Consider the following 27,660-nt stretch of genomic DNA (forward strand, 5'->3'; position numbering starts at 1 on the left):
TAATTTGTAAGAATAAAAACTTTTTTAAGCATGTGAAAAAGGAGGATGTATTATTAAAATAATTAAAAAGAAAAAACAAGTAGTTTTGGTATGTGAAGGAGGAGGAAGTAATATAACGTACGATCTCCGTTTACGGACGTTCGTATAAACTATTGAGCCTTGGCACTTGCCATTCATTATTTTCTGCTATCCGTCCGCATAATATATACCACTTGGCCGTTCGGTGCACCTACCGCACGCGCCCCATTTGTTTCTCCCCCTTTCTCCCCCCTGCGATTCGGCGCACCGGCGAGGAAGGCGATTTCGAATTCGATCGCGAGGGAGGGAGATCGAGGGCATGGGTGACGCCTACTGCTCGGACTGCAAGAGGAGCACGGAGGTGGTGTTCGACCACTCGGCGGGGGACACCGTGTGCTCCGAGTGCGGGCTGGTGCTGGAGGCGCACTCCATAGACGAGACCTCCGAGTGGAGGACGTTCGCGAACGAGTCGGGGGACAACGACCCGGTCCGCGTCGGCGGGCCCAGCAACCCCCTCCTCGCAGACGGCGGTCTCTCCACCGTCATCTCCAAGCCCAACGGCGCGCAGGGGGAGTTCCTCTCGTCCTCGCTGGGCCGGTGGCAGAACCGCGGATCCAACCCCGACAGGAACCTCATCCTCGCCTTCAAGACCATCGCCACCATGGCCGATAGGTTATTTGTTATTTTTTCCCCACTTCTTGTTTGCTCCGCAATACCTCGTTATTTCCTTCGATGGATGCATCAAAGTTTTCCCAATTCGCCACCGTCCTCGTTATTGCCGATTGATCCGTTACCTTTTGCACGATTTCGATATGGAGATTTCCGATGACGGCGAGGGCAATGTGCCCTAATAAAGAGAGTTGTATTTCTATAATCAGTAGAGGAGTTGGCTCTTGCATAAATTCTACAACCGGACTGCAAGTTTTAGGGCGGGGAAATTTCTTTTTGTTATAAAACCATCAGATGCCCCCTGTGTCGGAACGCTATTCGAAACTACTTTTGGGAAATTTAGAGTTTCGCTGACAGTTTCGTAAGCTTATTTTTCTTCTTCATTTAAACTTCTTTATGGGAAGAGAATACCTTACTAAATCAAAACCAGATTAGAGAAAAGATTCAACTGCAAGGGAAATAATTAGAAAAGTTAGGAGCTGATCTATTATGCCTTTTGCTTGACGCCTTGCCTCTTTCTTTTCCACCTTGGGCCACGAAGTCATGAGAAGGATTCGTTTTCTTGAAGAGAATATAGAAGACTGACCCTATCATGTGCATCACTGCTGAAGCACCTCCTGGCACTTTATGGCATTCTGACATACACCTATTTCCTTGAGAATTCATAACTTCCTTGTTAGTGTATGGCATTGATTTCTCATTATGACATACCCTAGTTTTTTACAAGTTCATACTGTAACTATACTATATTAATTGTAAGTTCATACTATAACTATACTATATTCATTATGACATAACATAGGTTTTTCAAGAACGATTATAAATCATGTATGCTAATGTAGAAAGAGTTTTTGCTATCTTAGCATCATCTACCAATTAAATGACATTATCAAGGAAGACATATGATGAATGTGAGGTTCAAAGGTTCAGAACTTCAATTCTACCTATGAGGAGATTGTATATAGATTTGAAAAGCTTCAAGTGATAGGTGGTTCAATTGGACAGCTATCGACTTGATGTTCGTCACAAGAAAACAAGAAGACTAAGAATTGGCTTGATGTAGTTTGACTGGTGGCCTCTTAAAAGAAATTTCAAGAACACTAAGCTGAATGGGGTTCATGGACATACTTATGAGGTTGTGCTCCTTTGTAGTATATTAATACTGTAAGAATAATTCTACTATAGTGTACAATTGAATGAGGATTAGACATGTTATTAAGAGTGTGGGCATGCCTTAAACGCTACTATAGTTTGTTGACTTATTTGAACTCTTAACACCAGAAATTAAATATCAATAATTGTTTTCAATGACAAATATGTTATAGTTGCCAATCAACAAATCCAATAAAGAAAGGGGCTGATATTTTTTGGGTTTGGAATTACTTGAACTAGCCTCCCACCCTTCATACTTTGAGGCTTGGCTTCGAACTATGGATGGTGTAAATCATACTTCTCAAGTCACAACCAAAATTATGAGTGGAGGCAAGGATGAGGTTGGCCAAGGAACCCAAGCAGTTTGGGGGGGGGGGGGGGGGGTGGGGTGGGAAATCATTACTTTGCAATTCAAGGTCAAGTACTACAAGGATGAAATTGCATGCTATAATAGTTTGGCGGACCTTCATTTGCTGTCTCAGATCATTAAGGAGTGATATGAAATATTTTTCTAAATGACATCCTTGATTCCAACATTCTACTGAGGGGTACAGGATACACCTTATGATTAATTGCCTATGGGCCGGAGTTATTTAGGTGACCTAGGGCCAAGGAACCAAGGGAGCTTAACTCTGGTGGATATTTGTTCAAGACAATAGAGGCCCTTCAGACTGAAGCTGCAGTTTCAATCTCAGACCTTACCCTTGTTGAAGCTCCTTTAGCTGAAGTGATATCTTGGTACTCAATCTTCTAGTTATCTTCTAAATTAGTTGGCCAAACTAGTTGTCGATGCACCTTCTGCCAATTCAACTCTTTTGATGTTGGCATCAAGATTTTTGAGTCTCTTTGAGGTAGATGACTAATATTTTTATTTTCTAGTTTCATTCACTTTATTTTGTTGTGGGCTAAGGGCTTCGTCATAGTTTCCCTTTAGCTCCTATGTCTTAGCCATGGGATTTCATCTTAAAATTGATCCTATTCATCAGCCCTCAGCCTCCATGCATGAGGTTAGGTTCAAGAGAGAGGCTTTATGTACAATGGTGTTCTTGATAGGGATTGAATGTCATTACTTTAATGGCGGTGGCTGTCTCTTATATTTTACTGCACATTTTTTAGTTGGTCTTGTTCTATTTTCTGTTGTTACTCAAGGCTCTTGATCCATCTTTGTCTGAATGAGTCTCTAAACAACACTTGTGTCTTTTTTTCTCGACTCAGTTAAGCTTTACCAACTAGCATTGATCCTCAAATTCAGACCTGACCCACCAAAAATCTTCCAACTATCGAGTTTTTTAGGCCTGGACTCGTCATCTTGCCACTGCAAACCTTCAGCTTCTTTGGGGTTTTTTAAGGTATTCTAACCATGCATGCCTTTCAACTACTACTAGACTATGGCTTCTAGAAACTTGGTCTATTGTCATCCTGATCCCACATGCCTTCAGTTGTTTGGATTTCCAGGTTGTCGCGGCCTTGCATACCTTTTGGTTCCTTATGGAGTTCTAGGACTTTGGTCTTCAATCATCTTGATCTTGTAAGACTTGGGCTAGTTTTTAGGGCATCTTAACTCCACAAATCTTTCATTTTCTTGTTTGTTTGGAGGGTTTGGTCATCTAGCTTGGATTTTCTAGGCATCTCAACATGCAAGCTTTTTAGTTTCTTAGATAAGTTATGACTTGAACATTCGGGTTATTCTTTTGCACACTCATGGCAAATTCTCCGCAGGCACTTAGATATACGATCTACAAAAAGAATCATAGTTTTCCCCCCAGGTTTTGAAAAGCATATAAAAACAATATGCTGTCAAACCTCTACATAATGCACATGTGATATACAGGGTATATTTAGGTCCATATTTTGAAAAAAAAAATATCAACATATGTGACAAAATATAATAATCATATATTTAATCATAATTCCATTGAAACGATACAGCAATCATATAGGTAAAACACGCTATATATAATAATGTAATTGTCAAATGATCAAAATTGATTGAGGAAGCTCTCATGCCTTAGTTACCCTCTTAATGTAAGATTTTGAAAGCAATGAAGTGAGTGAGACTCCAATGACATACCTGAGTCTCTTTTGGGGAAGTATTCATACAGTGTAAGGGTACAAGAGTCATCTTTTCAAGGTTCTGGATTAGCCGAATGATGATGGCTGGACACAGGGCCCATTAATTGCTTGGGCATACTAATAGTTGATCCTGGGACTCTGATCCCATCACAGGGGATTTTATGAGTGCTAAACTCTTATCTGAATAGTTTTTTGATGATAGAAAGGCGGATCACTAATAGCACATCCTGGGGCTCCCATCCCATCAGTGGGGATCTCATGAGTGGTAAACGCTTATTGAATAACTTTATGATGATTGAAAGGTGGATCATTAATTTAAATAGAAAATAATTTGTTAATTGTTAATTCTTGTGAGGAAAGTTGGTGAAGCGTCATGGTTGGGTATCTCTAGAAGTATAAGCTAATTGTCATCTCCACATAATAAAAAAACCATCCTATGTTTCAAATGATAGGGTAGCCAGACCTCTTGTTAATTGGAAAAAAAAGATATGGCCAGAAATGTAGACTCATTACTGTCACTTCAATATTCACTTGACCTTGTGTCTTGATGCACATTTCACATTTGCCTACATATTAGCATGCACCTTGTTCCTTTCCTCCTCTTTGCCCACCTCAAAACTATTATTATCTCTGGCCGATGAATTATTTAGATGCCTAAAAATGATCTCAAGAATGTGACATATATATGCACAATTTACTCAATTTAGCACTTTCAGTTAGATTGTATGGCCAGCATTTTCAATTTTTGAATTTTTGATGCTCAGTTGCAGTTAGCATGCAATTGCATTGCCATTTTTTTAAACCTCTATTCACATGGGTAGAATGATTGCTGAAGCAAGTTGTGTTTTGGTTTTCCTTTTCTAGGTTGGGTCTCGTCGCCACTATAAAGGTAAATAATTTTCCATTACATATTTTAATATTTTTTATTTACTTTTTCACTTGAAAATGCATTGTAACTGTATCTAATCTTTTTGATTCGTGAAAGAAACAAGTGGAAAATTTTAGGTCTTCCAAATTTTTTTGATGTTTAATTCGAGACGTGGATGTCATGCCAACTTGTTCTGTTGGCCTCAATCTTCTTTGCTGATTTTCTTGCCCAGTACCATTTGTCTCTCTATTCATTGCCATTTTATTTTGTCAGAAGGAAATGATCATTGTAGGTTCTTTATTGCCATGAAGTTATATTGGTTGACCCTTTTTATTTAAAACTACCTTTAATCTTCATTGTAATCTCACTTATACTGGTAGCTGGTGGATCTCATTGGAGTTGATTGCCGATAGTAGGCCAGAACCTTGCCAAAGGTGATCGTGAGCTTCTGGAGTCAATCAAGTTTTACAAGAGTTTGCCACTGGCTATTGTCAGGCATTAATTTTTAAAATAAAATTTAAAATTTCTATCCTTGTTGAGATTTGAACCATTGAACTTTTGAGAAGCAAAACTTGGCTACCGACTTGGCAACTTAATATATAAGTATATTTAGAACTACACCAATACAATATGGTTATATGTAAACATTATTTTTCTTTTTCAAAACATAGTTCCTTCCAGAGATATCTATTTGCTTCCATGAACCATTCATGTGTGTATATATATGCCATCAAACTACCAATGACATTTCTCATATTTTCATATTTTTCATGCATTAGTGAAGTCTAGAACCATATATTAGTTAAAACATCCTTAGTTTTATGTCACAAAGGCATTCCATTGATATATTTATTATTAGACACTAGGATCTTACAAAACCTTGTTTTGCTCAAATCATGATTTTGTATCAATTAGTTATCCATTGATTTTCATTCTCATATGTAGACATCACCAACACTTTTAACATCACATATTTTTTCCATTAGAATAATGCTGAATCATATTTTTCTCAAATACCTCAAAAATCTCTTGTCCATTAAGGGCCTTGTCTAACTTTGAGCACCTGCGAAGCCTGATCTAAAGCTAAGTAGCAAATCATTTGTCACTTTTTAAAGGATTGAAATTAATACTATCTTTTGCTGGAGCAGGGCGGGAAAAATGATAGTGATGAGAGATGGTTGAGGGGTTGGGTTCAAATGAGGGTGTTTTTAGATATGCGGGTTTCTTTTCATCTTCCTTTTCCCTCATGTAAATGAAATAGTTTGCATATGAAGATTCCACCCTTACATGCAATCATCCAAATAAATATCTTTCAGGCCTCTTCTTTCCACTCCCTTGACCTCCCTCCCCTTCTATTTCCCTCCCTCTAATAAGCATAACCTTAATGCTCTAGTCACCTTGACAACTTGATTTTAAATCAGCAGAAGTTGCACAAGTTTTACCCTGCCAAAATCTGGTGAATCCCAAGTGATGAAGATGAGCAACTCGGTGGGGAGCCTCGATGGCCACTTCTCTGTTGATGGGTCGCACCAAGCTGGCTGGGGCCAGGGAGGAGACGTTGCTTACTGACAAAGGTGACACTGTAGGCTGTTGAAGATGATACCATCACTGGAGCAGACATTGTACGCTGTCAAAGGTGGCAATGGAGGATGTTGAAGGTTGTTCTCGTTGCTGGAGAAGACACCCATGCTGCCAAAGGTTGAACTGGGGGCTGTTGAAGGCATTGCTGTTGAAGATGGCAGCGCTAGGGCGGTTGATGGTGGCACTGTCATTGGAGCAGCAGAGGCTACATGCTGCATCACAGGGAAGTGGTCACCTAGGAGAGACAGAAGGATTCAGTGAAGGAATTAATTTCCTTTCTTTTTTTTTTCCTTTCCCTCACAAAAAAGTAAACATAGCATAGACAGCATAAGAGATAAAATTTCAGCAAGGGCCAGTTATGATCTTTGGCAAGATTGGGTATTTTTGGTCAGTGGTCAACTTGCTGATGAGTTTCTGTCTGGTGTTCAATAATCAACTCCAACAAGGTCTGCCAACCAAAGGATCAACTTTGACGATCTTTGGTTGGCTCAAGCAACCGGGAGATTACATCCAAGGTTATCTTTGAGAAGGCATTGAAATGATGTCCTAATAGGGTATTTGGAGAGATGGGGCCTTGTTAGGGCATTTGGAAAAATTAAGGGCCTTTTTGAGGCTTCTGCCTAATTTATATTGGCTGAAACATAAAATTATATTATCTATCTTTCTTGTAACATGACCAATTTATACCGTTACTAAAAGGGCTTTTATAGAGCTTCAGAACTTCGGCACCACTGGAACCTACTGCTTCAGACCACACACATGCTAATCATTGAAATCTGAAAACACGAAGAAAAATGGCTATATTTTGTTACATCAGTAGCAAAGCACAAGCCATGAATATGTTTTTTGATTTGTTGTGCATATGCCTTTTCAGATCCTGCCATATCACCTCCTAGAACCAGAAGTTCAATTATTTGTGTTTTCAGCTGATAGTTTAGTTTACCTGTGTATTGTCAAATGATATCTATATATCATCTCCAACATCAATGGTTGCGAAGTGTGATAACTTGACAAGCATGTTCCATCAGTTCTTGCTCAGCTCATTGTTTTCTCCTTTTTAAGGACCGAGCCAATGAAATATATAAGAAGGTGGAAGATTTGAAGTCTGTCAAGGGACGAAATCAAGATGCAATTTTAGCTGCCTGTCTATACATTGCTTGCCGCCAGGAGGACAAACCTCGAACCGTCAAAGGCATGAGGCTATTTTTCCAGTTTCTTTGTGCATTCTTGTTTCCTTCCACTACAAATTGCTAGACATTACTGATAATATATTTACCATTCATTTAGAGATTTGTTCGGTTGCTAATGGAGCTACAAAGAAGGAAATAGGTCGGGCCAAAGAGTTCATTGTTAAACAACTTGAAGTTGAGATGGGACAATCTATGGAGATGGGCACAATTCATGCTGGAGATTTCTTGGTTTGTCTTTGCTCTATTCTTAACTAAATAACATTTTTATCACTATTTATTTTTCTATTCCTGCTTGTTATGTCTCGTTGTGAAGCTTGTTATGTTTCGTTGTTTTGACAAAACAATGGAATGCCACAGAGACGATTCTGTTCGCATCTTGGGATGACAAATCAAGCAGTTAAAGCAGCTCAGGAAGCAGTTCAAAAATCAGAGGAACTTGACATAAGGTATATTAATTTGGAATGGCTTAATTAATCTGATTTTTTTTTTTGCTGCTAAAAAGTTAAGACTTATTATAGTTGATGCCATCCATGGTCACATGTTAGCAATAATAGATTGTTAAATTTTATTGTTTATCCTGTATTCCTGAATTTTTTTTGTGCTTTACTCTATAATTAATCATGTTATTAGATTGTCATTATTTTCATTTTAGTATTTCGTTTTCTTCCAAAGCTTCAATTTTCTTAACTTGTGCAGGAGGAGTCCCATTTCAGTTGCAGCAGCTATAATTTACATGATAACTCAGCTATCTGATGAAAAAAAACCCCTCAAAGGTTCTTGTTTCATTATGTAGATCTTCCACCGTGATTTCCTTTATACCTTTTCTCTTGGTTGAATTCTCAATGAAAATTTTGCGGTTCGCAGATATATCACTCGCAACTGGGGTTGCAGAAGGCACCATAAAGAACTCGTACAAAGATCTCTATCCTTATGCTTCCAGGATCATCCCTACCTTCTATGCCAAGGAAGAGGATCTAAAGAACCTTTGCAGCCCATAAACTTGTTCTTCATTGATGGAGAGATCTCAAGAACTTCTGCAGCCAAATTTATTCATGAAGCGACTTCGAAATTTTATGCTATCGGATGTTGCGATGACCAAAAGATTTAACTGATTGGGTCAGTATCATTCGATTCCTATTGCAAATTCGATCTGCTCGTAGGGATTGTTCTCGTATAAGGTTTAGTTGTTGCTTAAATGATGTGGAAAAATAGTCGGCATACAGTGACTCGATTATCGATTATGATTATGGTAGGAGTAGACAAGCAAAGGCTGTTGTCTGAGTGAGATGAAGGATATTGCATGACTGATGTTGCACACAATCTGGTAGATGCTTATTACTTATTCGATCCAAGTTATTTTGCATCACATATATATAAATTGATAGTTTGTTTATATTTGTTTACTGTGAAAAAATAAAAAAAAAAAGCTTGAATATTTTTTATTTAATATGAGATAAACATTCAAGAACAACGCTTTCTGGATCTTTTCTTATGTATAAACATACAATACGTAAAAAAAATTATTTGATGTTTAATAAATTTTAAGGTTCTAGGTTATTTGTAGTGAGTTAAGAATGAATAAATAACATAAGCTTAAGAGCAAAAGTGTTAATATATATACTTTCTAAATTGTTAACGATCCACAAGTGAACTCAAAAGGATTTTTTTTATTTTAAATTAGTAAAAGTGAAAATTTTATTTAGAATCGATGACTTTAATTAGTTTGTGAAATATCAATAGGACATAATTACTATTCTAAATTAAGGTGCGAGAGATACTTGTCACAACAACAGATTCCCGTCACAAATTTGTGACGGGGATCTGGACGGTTCAATTTTAAAATAGAAGATTAAATTCAGATCATCCTAATCACTCATTCAATCTACGACCTAGATTTAATCTTAACTTTAAAATTGAACGATATAGATTTTCGTCACAAATTTGTGACGGAAGTCTATTGTGACAAGTAGCTTTTTTGTATTATTTAATGGTAAGTTACAAGTGAAATTAGAATGATTTTATAATTTTAAAAAATGAAGTTTTCAAGAAGTATTTTTATTTTTTAATAAATCAAAATCACACCTAATTGACTTAAACCGAAACACTTTCGGTTTGTCTAACTCACTTGATATATTTTTTGAATCGCTTAACTTGTATTCACTCCATTTTTAATAAAATTATATTTGAAATAGGGTGGCTTCATCTTTTAAATAACTAATTATTAAAATAATTATTTTATTTTAAATTGATTGATTTAAAATTGAATTTTTTTATGGTATCAACTAGAAATAAATGCCACTATAAATAAATATTTTAGAAGTCAAATCATTTTTAAATAATTATAATAGATATCTAGTTATAGAAACTATTAAATAGCTATTATAGTATTATAATAATATTATATTAAATATTATACGTTGTAATATGTAACTATTATATATTATAGTAGTTAATCATAACTTAATATTATTGTAACTTTTATATATTATAGTAGTTAATCGTAATTTAATATTATTGAAAGTAAAAATATTCTTAAGAAAAAATATTTGATGGATTTTTTTTTTAAACAAAAAGGAATGCCTTTTTTTATGATTTCTTTGTCCATAAGAAATTTAAATGGCATCAACAAGAAGATTTATATATCTTTATTATTAGAGTTGACTACTACATAGATGTTATCTCTTTGCTATGACCCACAGGCCTAATTTATTTTAGTTGCTGTCACTATGAAGCGACTTGCGGGACTTCTGTGGACAATAAAATCTTACCATAAATTATCAATGAGACTTGTATTTACACAAACTAAAAGAAGAAAGAAGAAAGGTAATCAGATAATTTGCAAGCATAAAAGCATCCTTAATGCTGCCAATTTGTAACATATAGTAACTCAACATTCACTTAAACTCTTTCCTACAAATGCTCTAAAGGCTCCATAATAGGTTTCGTTCGATCGATTCAATAAGGATAGATTGAAATTTCAACACCGAGAACTAGATCGTAAGCGGATCAATCGAACCTGTCGCGGTCATAAGCAATGCTGACTCACTCGTAAAGTTGGACGACAACTCTCAGACTAGATCAAGACACCCCTGATAACCTGAACCTACCAATTTCTTTGATATTTTGTTCTCCATGGATCCACAAAGGCCTTTCCCTGTCACACACTGTTGACGTATCATACGATCACAATCCAAAACCAAAACAATTCAGTGTCTTAATGTGCATTTTTATACCTTTCACCCACCTTCTGTCAGTGTCTCCATGGCTCATCCATCACACATAAGCCCTGCCTGGCCCTGCAGAGGGTGTGTTAGTAGCTGATTAGTCTTATAATCATAGTCCCAGTTCCGCAAACATCAGGCCATTTAATGACGATCTCAACAGGACAGAGTGGAAGCCGGTTGTCGCCTCTGAAATTTAAAGACACATTGATGCATGATGCTCCAGCCGCAAACAGTGGCATTGATGGTGCACAAGTGACTTTCAGAGATGCATTTATTTCCCTAGTCCTGCTGTAAACGAGTCAATCACGATTAAATGAATATACTTGAGCAATGGTTAATAATAATATTCATGAATAAAATTTGGTTCGACTCCTTTATAGTGTCCTATTCTATGATGATTTACAGGTAGAAGCACAGGTAAAACGCTGCGCAGAAGAAAGTAAACACAAACATACTAATTTGACAGAAATTATTGAGCAAGGCCTAACTGCTACTGTTCTTTCTGAACATAAGCAATGGCTGTAACTTTCATGCAATATTGCAGATGAGCAGTACCCTTCAGCTCTAAAAAGGATCTTTTAGCATTTAGAGCCAATCAAATACTGAACGAGGCACAGCAAGAAAGCTATTGAAGGAAAAATAAAGAGAGTAATATTTGATCAATGACTTGGAAATCCTGAAGAAAGAAAACACAGAAGATGATAATTCAGGGTTCCAAGGTCTTGTACCTCAACAAAGAATGCCATCTGATACCCGAAGAAGCAGCCTTGCCATCTTTCTCGATCGTTGATTGTCATACGACAAGTGAATTGTATGTTCTATCACATAGCCTTCGCGAGCAGATAATTGGGAAGAACCTTCAATTGCAAAAGCTTTCCTATGCAAACATAGCATCCAAAAAATGCAACTATCTCCTCCTCGTATCATGAGTTAAGAATATCGCTATAGATTTCTTCAACCAGGAGTAACCTCCTGGGTCAAGCTACAAAGGGAAATGACAAATTCCATCTCCCTGACTTCTCTACCGGAATGAAAACTTACAAGATCTTAACGAAAGGTGGTGCATCTTCCCTCGGTCCGGCGAGAGATCGGTACAAGTACAGCTTGTCCACGGCATCGCCATGAAGGTCCTGAGGGGAGTCCCCAATCACTTCCACCACCAAGTGAGGAAGCCTCCGGGCCACCTCCTTGCAGCCCCTCAAAGAGGGCATGCAGGAAGACATCCACAGGAACCTCATGTTGTAGAAATGGCAGACACCGAAGAGGAGGCCTGCGTCGCCGAAGGGGCTGTCCCTGATCTCAAGCTTTTTCAGATTGGGGCAGCCTTGGAAGAGATGCTTCAAGCTCAAGTCGCTGTCCCCTGAGAATGCCACTGAAAGAGTGCGGACTGATCTCCCATGGTTGGCGATGTACTCGAAGACCCTGTCGGTGAGGAGGCCGGAAATAGCAAGTCTGGTTAGCTTCTTGCAGTTCATCACAATGGCACCGAAACCCTCGTCCATGGGCTGGCTGGTGAGCCGATCGGGACGGCGGCGCCCCATGATGCAGAGGCGGAACACGGCTAGATCGGGGCAGTTCTTGGACATTGTCACGACGGCGGCGTTCGTCATACGCTGGCAGAAGTACAGAATCGAACGAAGGTTTGGGCATCCCTCTGAGATGGCGACGAGGCCAGAATCAGACACGAAGCCCTCGGAATCCTCCGAGGCGTCCATGGGGAAAACTCGAAGCTCGGAGAGCTTCTTACAGTTCGTTGCCACCGATCGGAGACCATCGTCGCCTATGGTGTCGAGAACCTGAAGGGATCGGAGAGAAACAGACTGACGACATGGAAATGCAGTTAGAATTTTAGGAAGGTGTTTGGTGGATACCCAGAAGGTCTGGAGGTTGTGGCATTGGACAATGACGGGCTTGAGCTGCTCGGCGGTGAAAACGGCGTAGCTCAGATTGAGGGAGACGAGGTTTGCGCAGGCTGGGAAGATGGCCGGGAGGTACGTGGGATCCAGGACGCGGAATCCCGACAGGCAGACAAGCGACTTGGAGGCGGCGAAACTCGACTCCATGTCAGTGACGTCGAGGTCTCCTGCACCAGCGTCGGCGGACCCCGAGTCGAAGGAGCCGATGCCGAGGTGGGTTAGCTGCGGCGCCCGCTCCATGAGGCGGCGGAGCTGGCTGACGGAGACGTGCTCGTTGACCCGGAGACGCCGGAGGGAGGGCGAGCGGGCTACGAGAGCCTCCAGGGCGGCGAAGTTGACTGGGCAATTCACGCACTCGAATGAGAGCGACTCCAAGCAGGTGATCGTCTCCGGGAACCTCGAAATCCAATCCACCACCTGCTCGTCCTCGTCCTCGTCCTCCTCCTCGACGTCGCTCTCAATCAGATCTAGTACTCTCAGGTTCCTACGGAGAACTAATTGCAATTAATCGTCTGAAAATAAAAAGTGGAGGAATTTCACATCCCCAGAGTTTCAAATTAGGGTTTTGGTGTTTCGTATCAGAGCAATCGGTAAAATGTGAGGAGAGGAGGAGAGAAATCGAGCCTGCAGAGCTCGGCGACGGCGGCGAGACCGGTGGTGCCGAACCCGTCGCAGCAGATGAGGGTGAGGTCGCGGAAGGAGGGGAAGGAGCGGGCGAGGAGGGCGAGATCGGCGTCAGAGACGGTGATGCGCTTGAGGCAAACCCGCTCGAACCACGGGTACGCGGCGGTCATGGCGGTCGCCCACGGCGAGAAGCGCGCGCCCCAGCCTGGAGGGACGAGGTTGAAGTCGTCGAAGCGGGGGCGGCCCTTGAGGACCATCGCCCGCGCGGAGCGGAACCGCGCCACCGTGCGGCCCGGCGACACGGCGTAGCAGTTGCCGATGAAGACCTCGCGCCGGGTCTGCGCCTCCGCCCGGTACCACGACCGGCACACCAGCGACGCCGCGTTCCGGTCGCGCCGGCAGGTGAGGAACTCGAGCACGCTCTCCAGCACGTTCTCCAGCACCTGCTCAGAGAACGGCGGCGGTTGCTCCTTCCCCCCACAGCTGCCGCTCCTCATCCTCGCAGCCGGAGCAGGTGAACCAGAGCACCCAGCGCCGTCGTCCCCGCCGGTGCCGAAACCCAAAGCGCAGCTCCGCTCCTCTTCCTCCTCCCCCTCCCCGTCACCGCCCTCCGCCATTCAGAACCACCCTCACAAGTACGGTACGCCCTCTGAACCATAAAAATCCTATTTTTATTTATGCAATCCATTCCATGGCCAGCGCTAGAAACGTTAACAGTGCAACAGTCTCAATTCCTGTAGAAACTTCCTGCAACAGCGACATTTTTCGTTTGTCGTTAAAATAAAAACAAAATCCACAGCTTTCCATTACACAACGAATATCTTCTATTATTCGAATGATTCTATGAACAAATGGCATATTTGCTTGATCATTTGCATTCTGATCTAGTTACTTTTGAATCTGAAAACACTGCAAGAGTTGAGCATAAGAAGTAACCTTAGATTGATCCTGGAATTAATGATAGACTTTTACTGCATGTGGACTTTAGCAGTAGTTTATTTACGTTGGTTCAGTATATATAAAATCAATTAAATAAATAATTTATTAAATTAAATTAACAAATTTAATACATGTGTTCAATTGAACAATATTCATCAATAATCAATATGATAAATAAACAAAAAAATTATAATAAATCAGTTTATAAAAATTTGAATTGAGAATTAGATAATATCTAAGCGAAATCACCATTTTTAAATGCCTGAAAACTCTTCCCTGAGCATGGTCTGGCACAGCTTGCCACAACCCTTCTCTTTATCTGAAACTGCTTGATGATCTTAACGATGAGACCAGGCCTGAGATTAAGGAATGATAATGTGGTTCCACTGAATAATACAATCATCTTGTAGAAGAGAGGCTCTGCTTTATCACTTTAGACTGATAGGGAGGATCACCTTTGCCTTTAGATGCACTTTGTCGAGCTCATCTCGCAATCTGAGTCCTAAACATCCGGTAAGGATCGCTGCCTGATTATCAAAAAATCTCCTTGATGATCATTGTAATCACTTTTTGTTATGGAATTGATACAAATGGACCCTTAGTGGCTCTCTTTTTGCTCTAGCATCCTAAAACTGTCAATCGGGTAGTCACAATAGAGAACACAAACAAAACAATGCATTGTCATCAAACACAAAAATTATCAGAGAAACTACTTTTAAGTTACAAAAATTGAAACACTAATTATGCACCAAATAAGACAAACAAAATTATTTATTTGTGTTGCATCTACGTGATCATAAACTATACAAATCATTGTTTAACTACCTACAAGCAATCTTAATGATCTTCTGTTATGACACACTTGTGTTTATCTTACTTGTTCTTCATCTTGCCATAGTGTCTTAAGTTTTTGAAAACAGATTGCTTTGGCGAGGATATATGATATCGATATACAGTTACATAGTTCTTTGAAGTAAAGTAATGCTAACAATATCGGTAGATATTTAGGCACTCGTGAGCTATTGTACATACGGAGTTGCATGAGCTGTGCTTCAAGTCTACAATAACATACTTAGGAAGTGTTTCTATTAGAGAAAATTGCTTTAATAGCCTTTAAAATGAGCTCCAATTTGGGAGTCCAAATTGCTACCAAAGAGAGGGTTGGAGACCCTTTGGTGGTAATGTTGAATGATACTATTGGAAAAGTGTGGACGACTATGAATTGTCTTTTTCCATATTCCACTCGACTTTTCAATCTTAGTGCATTTAACTACCCAAAGGTTGTATCTACTAATTAAGAAGTCATAATCCACATCATTATCCTAATCATGTTGTTATGCAACAAATTACAAGTGGAGCCATCACCTACAAAACTCATCAAATATTGCTCACAATTTACTAAAATGGCATGATGATAAGCATGGCCAAGGACATTCAATAGCAATCAATTATCAAACACTCGTGGCTTGCGTGCGAGATTGATCCAAGCTTTCTGATGTCGTGCCATGCCAAGGTGATGTGGCCGTGATTTGAATACCTAACCCTAGACAGCAAAGAACAGTTTTGAGGTCCCCTGATCACCATTAATTGTGTGGGAACCCATGCATTGGTGTCATTGTAAGTGATAGCTTTTGGGTCTCTTGGTGTTAGGGTTTGTGAGAGGCAAACAATGAACTTCTCAAATTCCTCGCAATAAAACCGAAACATATAGTTATATCTAAACTGAGGGCTCAGTTTATCTAAACATATAGCCATATCAAGAAAATTAGCAGTTTCAGAAACATTCAAGGAAATGCCAATTAAATTGAAGGCTAAGTTTATCATACCTTCATCCTTGAACTAAACCTCATCTTTGATACTGATACAAAGTTGCTAGCTTGCAGCTAAAGTATACTGAACCTGTTGGAACTGGCTCATGAACTAAGAAAAAATGGCACTTTGATCTGCCATTTTTCAGTTTTGTTGTTCCAGTTTCTTTACTGTCAATGACTGTTTGGATGTCGATAAGCTGTGGCAGAGTTCCAAAATCTTCAGATGTGAATACTGATGGTTGTATTCTGGTGTTTGACATCGAAATTGAGTTCTTTTCAGTCTTCTCAAAGAAAACATTAAAGAAAGAAAAAGCATGGAGTTTAGGATTTAGAATTTAGGACGCAATTCTCATAAGCATAAGTGAGTGAACTCACAAAAGGGATGAGCGAGTCTAATCCGACCTAAAATGTCAAGACACTTAAATGAAAGATCTCGGTGAAGATTATCCTCGTCTCTCACTCGACTCCTTTTAATGCATTGAAACCTAAAACAGAATTGAATCCCTTAACCTTTCTTTTTATCATCTAAACATGTTTTAAGAATCATATTAAGCCTAAAAGAGAGTATCATCACTTTGACAAGAGATTTCTTAATATTTAAGCATATTTTAAAAGTGATTAAGTCTTAAGAGTCGCACCATATCGAGATGGGTTGATAGAAAGAGTCGGTAGGTCGTTTCAAGCAAGGTTATAAGCTTTATTTCCATAGAAGTTGTTACTAGGAAGGATTCAAAAAATAATAAATTTATAAGAACCTTACTTAAAATATTTAACAAAAGTCAAACAAAAAAAAAAGAAGATAAATCTGGCCATCTACATTATTTCTATGGAAAGTATTCTAATAGATCCAAAAGAAATAAATAAATATTTCAAATGGCACTGAAATAATTGATACATGCAATCCAAAACTTCATGAAAAATGTGGAAAAGTATACAGTCGTACTATTGGCATTAAATTCTATTAAATTATAAAAAACAGGGATGAATGTCAATAAATAGTCACTTTCTGTATCAAAAATATGCCAATAAGGTTGGTGTCTGACACAATGACGAATTCTGAATGATCTTTAGCTATTTACTTGACACAAAATTAGGAAAAGAAGAGATTCAAAGTTCATCTGAAACGTTTTTTTCCTTATTTTTTTTGTTGTCCATCTAATGAATTGTGAGATTGCGATCGCGGCCTGCCCTGAGCTCATGGTTGTGGAAGACAATCTTAATTGTGACGTACTATGGATTAATTTCTGTAAATACGGAATAGATGAGAATCGAATCGCAGGTGTCTGGATGACAACGTACTATTCATACTCATTGCCCCGGGGAACAGTGCAATTTACTTTAATGATTGCGGAGCAACATATTATTCATACTTTTTGATTTTCTTTGATGATTAATGAAGATTTTAAAATTAATTAATTTGAAGAATTAGATATCTGAATTAATTATCAAAAAAAAATATTTTTTAAAACAAAGCCTTAAAGCTCCATTTGTTGCGAGGAATAAAAGGATGGAGACGTTATATCTGAATGAAAAAGATTAATCTTCCTTTCATCTATATTCACTAGTTTTTTTTTTTACCTTCTCTTACTTCATTCATCTTTTGCCCTTTTTTATTCAATATTTATTTCTTATGATCCGAAGATGGGCGGTTCAAGTTCACAGATCGACCATCAAATATCAAATATATTCAAAAAGCACCAAAGCTCACTGCTGATAGTCTAATGTTACTAGTAGTTTTAGCACAACAGATGTATGATATATACATACCCTAATTATATGGTCATCCCACCTTATTTTTTATCATCTTCTGCAAAAAAAAAAAAAAAAAAAAAAAAAGGTAGAATCCGCCACCTTAACGACCCCACACGGTCGGTCTTACGACCATCTGTGAAGAGGTAAATCGAAAAACTGTAATTGATCACGACGCAAGAAGGAGGGTATTACCTAACTTCATCAGAATTCGAATCTTTGTCCTCTTACTGCAAGTCTTTGCTTTTTACCATCGTACCATGCTAAGGAGACATTCATATGTTCTTATGATGCAATCAATTTCGAAGGTGACCGATTCTATTCCACAAGAAATAAAAAAAATTTGTTTGACCGATTTTATTCCACAAGAAATAAAAAAAATTTCATCAATCATTATGATAAATTCAAAAGTACACGGACTTCATGTATAACAATTAACATCCTAATTTTTTTAAAAGAAAAATATCTTACAATAAGATATCATAATTATTTAGATCATAAAACTTAGTATAATCAAATAAAAAATATTTGAGTAAATCATCGGTCATGTTACCTGCTGCACCTTTGCCCGGGGCCATTCATCCATATCTGTTCTCACGAAGACCGATAAAGCTGCAGACTGATCCTTCAGTTCAATCCCATCCCTTTCTTTTCTCTTGCAAGGGCAGTGGTGCCTTTCTGCCAGCTGATCGTGAGTTGGACCATTCGATAATCGCAAAGAGCCTGATCCGAGAGACTTCAATGCCGCTGCCCGAGTGCCTACCAAACCCTCTCCCTCCTGACATTTGTCTCCGTGCCCCCACAATTCATACTAACATGTGATCTCACTGTAATTAATATACGAGACTACATGTGTGCATAATAATATCTCACTTTATAGGACAAAACCTTCCATAATTAATTTATCATCCTTCCAACTCGTATCAGACAGTCCCCGTACTTCATTCATCCACCATTTTTTTAAAATAGGCAGTTAAGCTTTCACGAGCAAATATACATAAAGTTAATTAAATAAAAAAAATCTTATAATATAGAACAAGTTTTATAGCTATTGTTTCTTTGTCACTCCGTCATCTGTTAAATTTTTAAAGTTATAATCTAGGCTCTGATAGCACAGTCAAAACAAAATACTTGATATCAGCAACTCAATTGAAAAAGAGACAAAGTACTGAAGAATTAATGTATTTTTTTATTGTAGATGAATAAAAATTTAATTATAATCATAGATTATACTTGCTTTTATATAGTATTATGAAAAACTAATATGCTATGGATGTTAAACTTATCCATCTAGATTTAATCTTAACCAATTATTTATTTAAAATATATCATTGACTACAAGATATTTTATCTTAATTTTTGACTTAATTTAAATAATACAATAGACTTTATTCTTACTTTTGATAATGATTTATTTATATGTAGACTCGACTTTTGTTAATCGAAGTTTGACGATTCAAAATTGTCAGTTCGATGATTCTCGACAAATTGACCTTTAACATTAACTGTCCAAAATGATTATGATTCGTGATTTATCATGATTCATCCGAGTTCAATATTATTATATTTAAAAAAATTAAATTATAGATTTAAAACATAAAAATGATTTGAACTTATTTAAGTTGTTTATACATCCATATGGGTATAAGATTGAAATTGAAAACGATCAAGATTTTAAAATTGAGATATGAGAATAGAAAAGATAGTGCGAAAATAATAAAAATAAATTTTTTATTTATAGAATTTGAAGAATAAGGAATACTACAAAATCATAATTTTGATTAAAAAAATATTAAATAATCTTAATTGTTAAAACATAATTAAAAAAATCTCCTCTCTCATCGAAATTATTTTTATTATTTTCCTCTAGCATAAACAAACTATTAGTCAGACTGTTAACTAGACTTGCGAACCTTGATCAGTCTATTTATCATCGGTTCTCGCGTCTGTGAAATTTATTATGAACTGGGATAAAAGCATTGAATGGCCACAACTTTGTTGTCTTTTTGTGGCTGATGGGTCAAATCTTGTAACTCAACGACATCTGCGTGTTCGTCATTGCAAACCTCACTTCACAAGAAAAAAATTTCGGATCTTTTTTTTGTTGTTATTATAATTTAATAGTAGATTTGAGTGATGTGATTAATAGTAGATTTGATAGTATAATGACTTGTTGTGGATTGCTCGTAAGAGCATCTGCAATCGTTCCTTGTTATAACACCTTAAAAAAATAAAAAAAAAAGTATGTAGGATCCACCTCTATCAAATCATTGAACGTGTTCATATGTTCACACCTCCACGTCATGTGGAGAGAGAATAAAGCGATGTTATTAACACGCTAATAACATGCGTTGGAGATGCTCTAAATGTTTGTTGGTTGAGGTCGACCACTCGCTAATAATTCGAGGTCTGGTCACAACTCACAAATGATGTTGTCTTTCGATTGCAATCACATTGTCATTCGTCCACAATTCTATCGAATAAGATTCTTTTCTTTGCAGAAGAAAAGATTGTGAAGCATATATGCACACATGCAACATTACATGCCAGCGATCGAGCGATATGAAAAGAATTTCTCATCTTCAAAGCTCAAGATCAATCACGTGGTCGGTCCACTACCACAACATCTTGTTAGATCTTTTATACGAGCAATGAACTAACTATTCGATAATAATAAAAATAAGGTATCACTTTTTGTGTATATCCCTCGCTGGCATATATAGCGAAGTCACTATTAGACCTCGATTGATGTTTTTTTTAATAATTCAGATTTCGAATTGATTGATTTTAGAGTTGACCGATTCACCGATTGAATTGATGTTGCATCTATTAAAACGTGTCGATCAATAATAGTTATGTTAATAGACTATCATTTGTCCTTGGAGTCTTGGTGCCGCGGTAGGACATCCATATTGTCACCCAAGCATTCACGGTTCGATCCCCAATTACGGCGTATTTGTAAGAATTTTCCTCCAAATAGGGATTGCAATCAAAGGATGCTGGGCATCTGGGTTGGCCGCTACGTGCGCTTCCTAATTTACCCTGATGGTCGATGGAAAACTTCCGTGGGGCCGAATCGATCACCCTAGGAATTGAATTAATGCGACTAACTGAGATTTATCATCTTTTTTTTATTAATAGACTACCATTAAATTACCTGTCCATGTTCACACCCACGAGTCCACGCTAGATAGCTCTTTGTAATTCTACAAAATATGTTCTAACTAATCATTATTATTAGTATAATTATGCTCTTAATTAAACATATAGTTTTGATTAAATTTAAATTAGGATTATATTTTTGTATTTTTTTTATAATCCATATATCTGACTCTTTGAATTGACTAATATTGGAGGCGATTGATGTGACTCTGTAGAAATTTTCCTCTAGTTATCAGGATAAATCCGAGACATGCTCACATTGTTGGACATCGATCGATAGCCAACCTTCACAAGTCACTATTCATTGATGAGACTCATGCTCCACCTGAGTACTCGACCATGGCTCATAACACAGTCCCTCCGTCAGTGGCCCTAGGCTCATGGAGCCAGGACAATGAGTAATCATACTTCATGCCATGTTTCATGTTTTTTCCCCATCAAATAGAGCATAAATATGCTCCGGTCAAGGTTGATTTGTGATGCGCTAGAGATCCACCCATGGGCGGAGCTAATGTAAGCTCAGTATGGACAACCACCCACATTTGGATTCAAACAAAATTAAAAAATATATATTAATTAATTCTAATTTGAGAAGTTGGTAGTAATTATTTGCCCGGATATAAAAATAATTTTATATTCAAAAGCTAGGGGTGACAGAGGAGAGTATGTGTATGCATTAGAGAGACCATGATGGAAAGATATTTAGGCATGTATTTGTTCTAAGAGAAATGATACACTATATGAAAATGCAGCATGAAAATACAACATGATACACTACACTACATGGATGTGGGACTCAGATCTATCATGTATCATATATGCTGCGTTTTCATATATATAGTATATCATTTCTCTTGTTCTAATTATCAACTTTGTAGCCATGATTTTAATTGTGTTGTTCTTGGTGGTTATTACCCCTACCTATTCAACGATAAAGATCCATCAAAGAGATGGATAAGCCATGTAATATTATATAATGTAAGGGCAAACAAATGACGCAGCTCTAGATATGCTTTTAATCTACACTTATGAAAACATGCCTTAGAAATTTTAATTGAATTATGGATAACGTTATAAAAGAAAGATTAAAATATTATGAATGTAATAGATTTAATATAAATATGTAAACATCATTTCTAAAGTATGAGAGATGATGATTGAGATTCATTTATTTAAAAAAATCAATAATATTATATTAATGTTCTTAAAATAATATATTCATATTGAATACTATGATTGGATACTACGATGAATTAGACATATATATATTTCTAACCGGTTAGTAATAAAGCTATATATTGTATAAAATTAAATTTTAAAATATGAAGATTTGAAAAGAACCCTTAGCTTGTAAGATAATTAATTATTTTGTGCTACTTTTAATTATGATTAAGCAATGGGATAATATAGAAAATTAATTAATAAAAAGATAATCCGGCCAAATTTTTATGAATACGAGGAAGAATGGACTACGTGAGGTCTATTACATAACTATATATGTTATATTATAAGAGGTTCATGATGACTTGAATTCATGAGATCTGGCTATATATAGCTCAACAATTTGACCGACTTAAATCGCATACAGAAATCAACGTGATTTGATAATTACAAAGTAGGTATTTAATTTGAATATTTAATACAGTCCGGTTCATTAAATAAAATTAAGAATAATCCTATATTTTTATTTAAAAAAAACAATGGAGAAGTTGGTCCCTGGATTAATTGGAGGAGTCCAAACCAACTACGACAACCACAAAGTATGTTAATGATTAAATTGTCACACAATTCTTCTCTTCTTATAGATCCTGCCAAACCACGGCCACAAGAACAGGGAACGGAGGAGGAGGCGATCAATGGAGAGCGGTGGAGACCAGACGGTGGCGCTTTTAGATCGCCCAGGTGGCGATCGGGAGGAGGATCAGGGGGTCGCCGGACTGGCGAAGCGGAGTTGGATCGAGTCGAAGAAGCTGTGGCAGATCGTCGGTCCGGCCATCTTCGGCAGGGTCGCCCTTTACAGCATGAACGTCATCACGCAGGCCTTCGCCGGCCACCTCGGCGACCTCGAGCTCGCCTCCATCTCCATCGCCAGCACCGTCATCGTCGGCTTTAACTTCGGTCTGATGGTACGGCGGGCGGTAGCTTAATTGCTTGTTTACCTTGCCTTAATTCCATCAGGTTTGTAAGCTTCGATCGTGCAGCTGGGCATGGCGAGCGCCTTGGAGACGCTGTGCGGCCAAGCCTACGGCGCGAGGAAGTTCCACATGCTCGGCATCTACCTTCAGCGGTCGTGGATCGTGCTCTTCCTCTGCGCCGTCCTCCTCCTTCCGATGTACTTGTTCGCCCCGCAGGTGCTCCTCCTGACTGGGCAGCCGCCGGACCTGGCGGCGCAGGCCGGCGCGGTGTCCATCTGGTTCATCCCCACCCAGTTCTGCTTCGTCTTCTTGCTGCCGCTCACTCGGTTCCTCCAGTGCCAGCTCAAGAACAACGTCAACGCCGCCTTCTCCTTCGCCGCGCTTCTCGTCCATGTCTTCATCACCTGGCTCTTCGTCGCCAGGCTCAAGTTCGGCCTCGTCGGCACCGCGCTCACTCTCAACTTCTCGTGGTGGGTCGCCGCCGCCTTGATGTTCGCCTACGTCGTGGGCGGCGGCTGCCCGGACACCTGGAAGGGCTTCTCTCTCGAGGCCTTCGTCGGCCTCTGGGACTTCACGAAGCTCTCTGCCGCCTCCGGCGTCATGCTCTGGTCCGTTCGCTATGTTTCCGGCGATCCGCAACTGATTAAACAACAAATCTTTCCTCTCCTACGCTAACTCTGCTCCGATTTCAGCTTAGAGAATTGGTACTACAAAGTCTTGATCTTATTGACGGGGAATCTTAAGAACGCCAAGATCGCCGTGGACGCAATCTCGATTTGGTAAAACATCACGATTCTTTATCACAACTAGTTCGTCATTTCCAAACACATCAATAATCCGGCGTCACGTGATTAATGCAGCATGAACATAAATGGCTGGGAACTGATGATTCCTCTGGGATTTTTCGCCGGAACTGGGTATGCAAATCTCTTCTTCTTCTTCTTCACTTTTATCCAAAATTTTCAAATTGTGGCGTGCCCCCAACAATTAAAGCTAGCCGATCCTTAAGAAATTATCTTTGTTTAATGTAATTAGAGTGCGAGTGGCCAATGAGCTTGGGGCGGGCAATGGTAGAGCTGCAAAGTTCGCCACCATTGTATCGGTGACCACATCGTCGGTGATCGGCGTCTTCTTCTGGGTCCTCATCATCTCCCTCCACGATAAGTTCGCTCTCATCTTCACCTCCAGCCCGGTCGTGATCGAAGCTGTGGACAAGCTCTCGGTCATATTGGCAGCAACCATTTTGCTCAACAGTATCCAACCAGTTCTCTCAGGTGAAATTCGATTTTTTTTAAAAATAAATAAATATATATACATATTTATATTTATATAAAAATGTGCAGGAGTGGCTGTTGGGTCAGGGTGGCAAGCCATGGTGGCATATGTCAATATTGGGAGCTACTATCTAATTGGAATTCCCCTTGGAGTTTTCATGGGCTGGGTCTTCGATCTAGGAGTTCTGGTATATTTCTTTTTTTTTTTCCAGGAATTATAATTAATAATTTTATAAAAAATAAGAAAAAAATAATCTGTAATTGTAAAAAAAAATGGCAGGGTATTTGGGCTGGAATGGTAGGTGGAACAGCAGTCCAGACATTAATTTTGGCTTTCATCACCATCAGATGTGACTGGGAAAAAGAGGTAAAACTGTTTTTTTTTTTCATATTTTATTTTATTTATTTATTCATTAAAAAAGATTTTTAAAAAATCAAAAGCACATTTTTTTATTAGAATAGTAAAAAAACGCCCATTTTTTATTTATTATCATATTATATTTTATTTTTCAAAATTATTTTTATTTTTAATATTATTATAGTAACAATAAGCTCATAACTATTACTATTTCCATAACTACTATATAATTATAACAATTATGATATCTTAATTTTATGACATATGCAATTATAATAATTATGATTTCATAATTATTATAATATAGTAATGATTAGTATGAATCAGAATAAAATATTTATTTATAATTATTATAATATAATATTAATTATATGGATTAAAAATAAATTATCTATATTATATAAAATTATAATTGTTATAATATAATATAATTTATTTATATTGATTATAATTAAAATGTTCATATTGTAATAATTATCAACTCGTATCTTTTATAATTACGTTAAAAATAAAGCTAATTTTCAATAATAAATTATACTGATGACGTAGGATAGGATTTTTTTTTTTTTTTTGAATAGATACAAAAAAACATCCTCTTTGCTATTCCAATGAAAAAGGATGTCTTTTTCATATACCCATAAAAAAAGAATTTTTTATTTAGTTTTTTAAAATTTATTTATTGTGCAGGCTCTAAGAGCAACCTCGAGAATGGAGAAGTATGGTAGCAGCAGCTCCTCCAGTAAGCCATGAACTCAATGTTGTGATCTCGGAAGAACCTAATGCCTTTCTAGTTATGGCATTTGATGAGATTTTAATGATTATAAATGATTAAGAATTGTAGCTTGTAATAATTTAGATGACTTCTAGCTCTGCCTAAATTGTTCTCAAAACATAAATGTGAAAGATCAAATGGTTAAAAATCTATATAAAAAAAAACATTGACAAATTAAAATTATTTTTCAAAAAAATATCATTATTATTGTTCGAAAATATTACAGACATAAAAAAACATCATTATTATTTATCCATCCATATCACACATCTGATGCATTTTCCTTCAATCAGCAGCTCAAAAGCCTTGTTAATCTCATCCAGTCCAACTTCATGTGTCACAAACTCATCCAAGTGAAGCTCCTAATCCATCAAAGTAAACAGGAAATATTATATATTTTTTTCAGGAAAAAAAAATTCAGTTTGTTTGGCATTTAAAAATGTTGTAAACCTTGTTGAGATACTTGTCTATGAGGATGGGAATGTGAGTCTTGGATTTCAGTCCCCCGAATGCTGAACCAATGATCGTTCTACCGCACAAGATTTCTTTCGAGTCGAATGTGATCGGCGACATGTTCTTTTCGACTCCAAGAATGATGGTCTTCCCCCAACCCTGTATCGAAAAGTTTGGCACAATAATTTGATATGCTTGTTCATGTTCAATAATAGAGAAGGAGAAGAGGAGAAGAACCAATCGAGAGCTTCGATAGGCTTCCAACATCAAGGATGCTAGGCCGATGCACTCGAAACAGTAGTCTGCGCCGCCGTTAGTCATTTCCTTGATCACCTACAAATATATTAATTGAGCATGATATATATGTAGTTATGACTCGTGTGAGACCCAACCTCGTTAATCGATCGATCGCCGATATCATTAGGATTTATGAAATCAGTAAGACCCAACCTCTTCCCTAAAACAAGAAGCAAATAAGTTTTTCTTTCAATTAACAATTTGCTAGACTCATCAAAATGTCTTACCGACTTCAAATTTGTCCGGTTTCAAATCGACTCCAATTATCCTTCCAGCACCTTGAACTCGTGCCCCTTCTACGACCTGAAAAAAAAAAAAGAATTAACGATGGCGATAATCATCTAATTAGATAGATAAAGTACAATTTGACCAACAAAGTTTCACAAAAATTTCTCATTAATCTTGAAACCAAAATTATGCATAAATTTATGGTGCTAAATGAATGAATTACAGCCAATCCAATAGTTCCGAGTCCAAAGACTGCCACGGTGGCTCCGGGGTCCACATTTGCAACCTTCCAAGCTGCTCCAAATCCTGCATAGTTTTTTTTTTCAAAATAAAAAAAGATCTATAGGTTTGAAAGGATTTTGACATTAATGAAACTTTGAGGGGCATTTTGAGAAAGTAGGGCGTCTGTTTTAGCTCACCGGTGGAGAAGCCGCAGCTGAGGACGCAGATCTTCTCCGGCGGCATCTCGGAGGAGACCTTGACGACGTTGGCGACGTCTACGACGGTGTACTGGCTGAAGCTGGAGACGGCGAGAAAGTGGTGCACCGGATCGCCGGCGGCGTCGGTGAACCGGGTGGTCCCGTCCCGCGGCATCCCCGACGTCTGCGCCCGGAACGGGAGTCGCGAGCACATGTTGCTCCGCTCCGACCGGCAGTCGACGCAGTCGCGGCAGTCGGCCAGGAACACCGGCATCACCGTGTCCCCCACCTCCACCTCCTCCACCTCCTCCCCCACGCTCTCTACAACCCTGGGCGGACGCAGAGCAGATCATCGATCCGTAGAGTCAAGAAAGCAAAAAGAGTAATCAATTAACGGAATACCCGATGGCTTCGTGGCCGAAGATTCTGGGGAAGACGGTGGGGAACACGCGGAGGCGCCAAGCGGCGACGTCGCTGTAGCAGAGGGAGGAGCAGATGATCCTGACGCGGACTTCGTGGGCGCGCGGCGGGGCCACCACCACCTCCTCAATTAGGAGAGGCTCACCGGCGGCTCTGCACACCGCCGCTGCAAGCGTAGCTCGATGTACTGTTAGACGACACTGAAAACCACGGAAAAGAGGCGATTGATCGATTGGCTACGTACCTTTGCATCTGATGGGCTCTGGGAAAGGCATCGCCATCGAAGCCGTGTGAAGAAGAAGAAGAAGAAGGAGGAGGAGGATTAGTC

The 27,660-nt window shown here is 38.5% G+C and overlaps 4 protein-coding genes across 6 annotated transcripts; 2 read left to right on the top strand and 2 right to left on the bottom strand.

The window, feature by feature from the left end:
• Window positions 1–238: 238 nt before the first annotated feature.
• Window positions 239–8,903, top strand: LOC141820030 (transcription initiation factor IIB). The gene is made up of 7 exons (XM_074707310.1): window positions 239–690; window positions 4,777–4,801; window positions 7,424–7,553; window positions 7,649–7,779; window positions 7,909–7,997; window positions 8,248–8,324; window positions 8,416–8,903. Exons 1-7 carry the CDS (start codon window positions 338–340, stop codon window positions 8,547–8,549), a joined length of 939 nt encoding a protein of 312 aa, XP_074563411.1. The 5' UTR covers window positions 239–337; the 3' UTR covers window positions 8,550–8,903.
• Window positions 8,904–11,705: 2,802 nt separating this feature from the next.
• LOC141820015 (transport inhibitor response 1-like protein) lies at window positions 11,706–13,942 on the bottom strand. 2 transcript variants are annotated; one of them, XM_074707295.1, is made up of 3 exons: window positions 13,316–13,942; window positions 12,647–13,175; window positions 11,706–12,571 (listed from the first exon to the last, which is right to left on the bottom strand). In XM_074707295.1, exons 1-3 carry the CDS (start codon window positions 13,930–13,932, stop codon window positions 11,813–11,815), a joined length of 1,905 nt encoding a protein of 634 aa, XP_074563396.1. In that variant the 5' UTR covers window positions 13,933–13,942; the 3' UTR covers window positions 11,706–11,812. The 2 variants fall into 2 exon arrangements, with proteins under 2 accessions (XP_074563396.1, XP_074563395.1); XM_074707294.1 differs by having other exon boundaries at window positions 11,706–12,595.
• Window positions 13,943–22,754: 8,812 nt separating this feature from the next.
• On the top strand, window positions 22,755–25,639 carry LOC141819901 (protein DETOXIFICATION 27-like). 2 transcript variants are annotated; one of them, XM_074707159.1, is made up of 8 exons: window positions 22,755–23,102; window positions 23,178–23,719; window positions 23,804–23,890; window positions 23,972–24,028; window positions 24,147–24,385; window positions 24,455–24,573; window positions 24,697–24,752; window positions 25,431–25,639. In XM_074707159.1, the coding sequence occupies exons 1-7, from the start codon at window positions 22,833–22,835 to the stop codon at window positions 24,709–24,711; spliced, it is 1,329 nt and encodes a 442-aa protein (XP_074563260.1). In that variant the 5' UTR covers window positions 22,755–22,832; the 3' UTR covers window positions 24,712–24,752; window positions 25,431–25,639. The 2 variants fall into 2 exon arrangements, with proteins under 2 accessions (XP_074563260.1, XP_074563259.1); XM_074707158.1 differs by having other exon boundaries at window positions 22,758–23,102; window positions 24,666–24,752.
• A 56-nt stretch (window positions 25,640–25,695) lies between these two features.
• LOC141819903 (alcohol dehydrogenase-like 7) lies at window positions 25,696–27,660 on the bottom strand. Its single transcript, XM_074707160.1, has 9 exons — window positions 27,577–27,660; window positions 27,315–27,498; window positions 26,913–27,241; window positions 26,717–26,799; window positions 26,493–26,568; window positions 26,361–26,425; window positions 26,206–26,301; window positions 25,966–26,127; window positions 25,696–25,877 (listed from the first exon to the last, which is right to left on the bottom strand). Exons 1-9 carry the CDS (start codon window positions 27,611–27,613, stop codon window positions 25,761–25,763), a joined length of 1,149 nt encoding a protein of 382 aa, XP_074563261.1. The 5' UTR covers window positions 27,614–27,660; the 3' UTR covers window positions 25,696–25,760.

This window comes from Curcuma longa, unplaced genomic scaffold, assembly GCF_044706935.1.
Source record: "Curcuma longa cultivar G26 ecotype Majalengka, Jawa Barat unplaced genomic scaffold, ITB_CL_G26_1.1 utg2646_np1212_2152390_RagTag, whole genome shotgun sequence".
In the NCBI taxonomy this organism is placed as follows: Eukaryota; Viridiplantae; Streptophyta; class Magnoliopsida; order Zingiberales; family Zingiberaceae; genus Curcuma; species Curcuma longa.

Coding starts and splice junctions, on each gene's coding strand:
- LOC141820030 (XM_074707310.1), top strand. CDS start 338: ATGGGTGACGCCTACTGCTCGGACTGCAAGAGGAGCACGGAGGTGGTG. Junction 691..4,776: donor ATCGCCACCATGGCCGATAG/GTTATTTGTTAT, acceptor TTCCTTTTCTAG/GTTGGGTCTCGTCGCCACTA. Junction 4,802..7,423: donor GTCTCGTCGCCACTATAAAG/GTAAATAATTTT, acceptor CTCCTTTTTAAG/GACCGAGCCAATGAAATATA.
- LOC141820015 (XM_074707294.1), bottom strand. CDS start 13,932: ATGGCGGAGGGCGGTGACGGGGAGGGGGAGGAGGAAGAGGAGCGGAGC. Junction 13,176..13,315: donor GCCGTCGCCGAGCTCTGCAG/GCTCGATTTCTC, acceptor AGTTCTCCGTAG/GAACCTGAGAGTACTAGATC. Junction 12,596..12,646: donor ACAACCTCCAGACCTTCTGG/GTATCCACCAAA, acceptor CCATGTCGTCAG/TCTGTTTCTCTCCGATCCCT.
- LOC141819901 (XM_074707158.1), top strand. CDS start 22,833: ATGGAGAGCGGTGGAGACCAGACGGTGGCGCTTTTAGATCGCCCAGGT. Junction 23,891..23,971: donor GTGGACGCAATCTCGATTTG/GTAAAACATCAC, acceptor TGATTAATGCAG/CATGAACATAAATGGCTGGG. Junction 24,029..24,146: donor GGATTTTTCGCCGGAACTGG/GTATGCAAATCT, acceptor TAATGTAATTAG/AGTGCGAGTGGCCAATGAGC.
- LOC141819903 (XM_074707160.1), bottom strand. CDS start 27,613: ATGGCGATGCCTTTCCCAGAGCCCATCAGATGCAAAG. Junction 27,499..27,576: donor AGAGCCCATCAGATGCAAAG/GTACGTAGCCAA, acceptor CTACGCTTGCAG/CGGCGGTGTGCAGAGCCGCC. Junction 26,426..26,492: donor ACCGGACAAATTTGAAGTCG/GTAAGACATTTT, acceptor TTCTTGTTTTAG/GGAAGAGGTTGGGTCTTACT.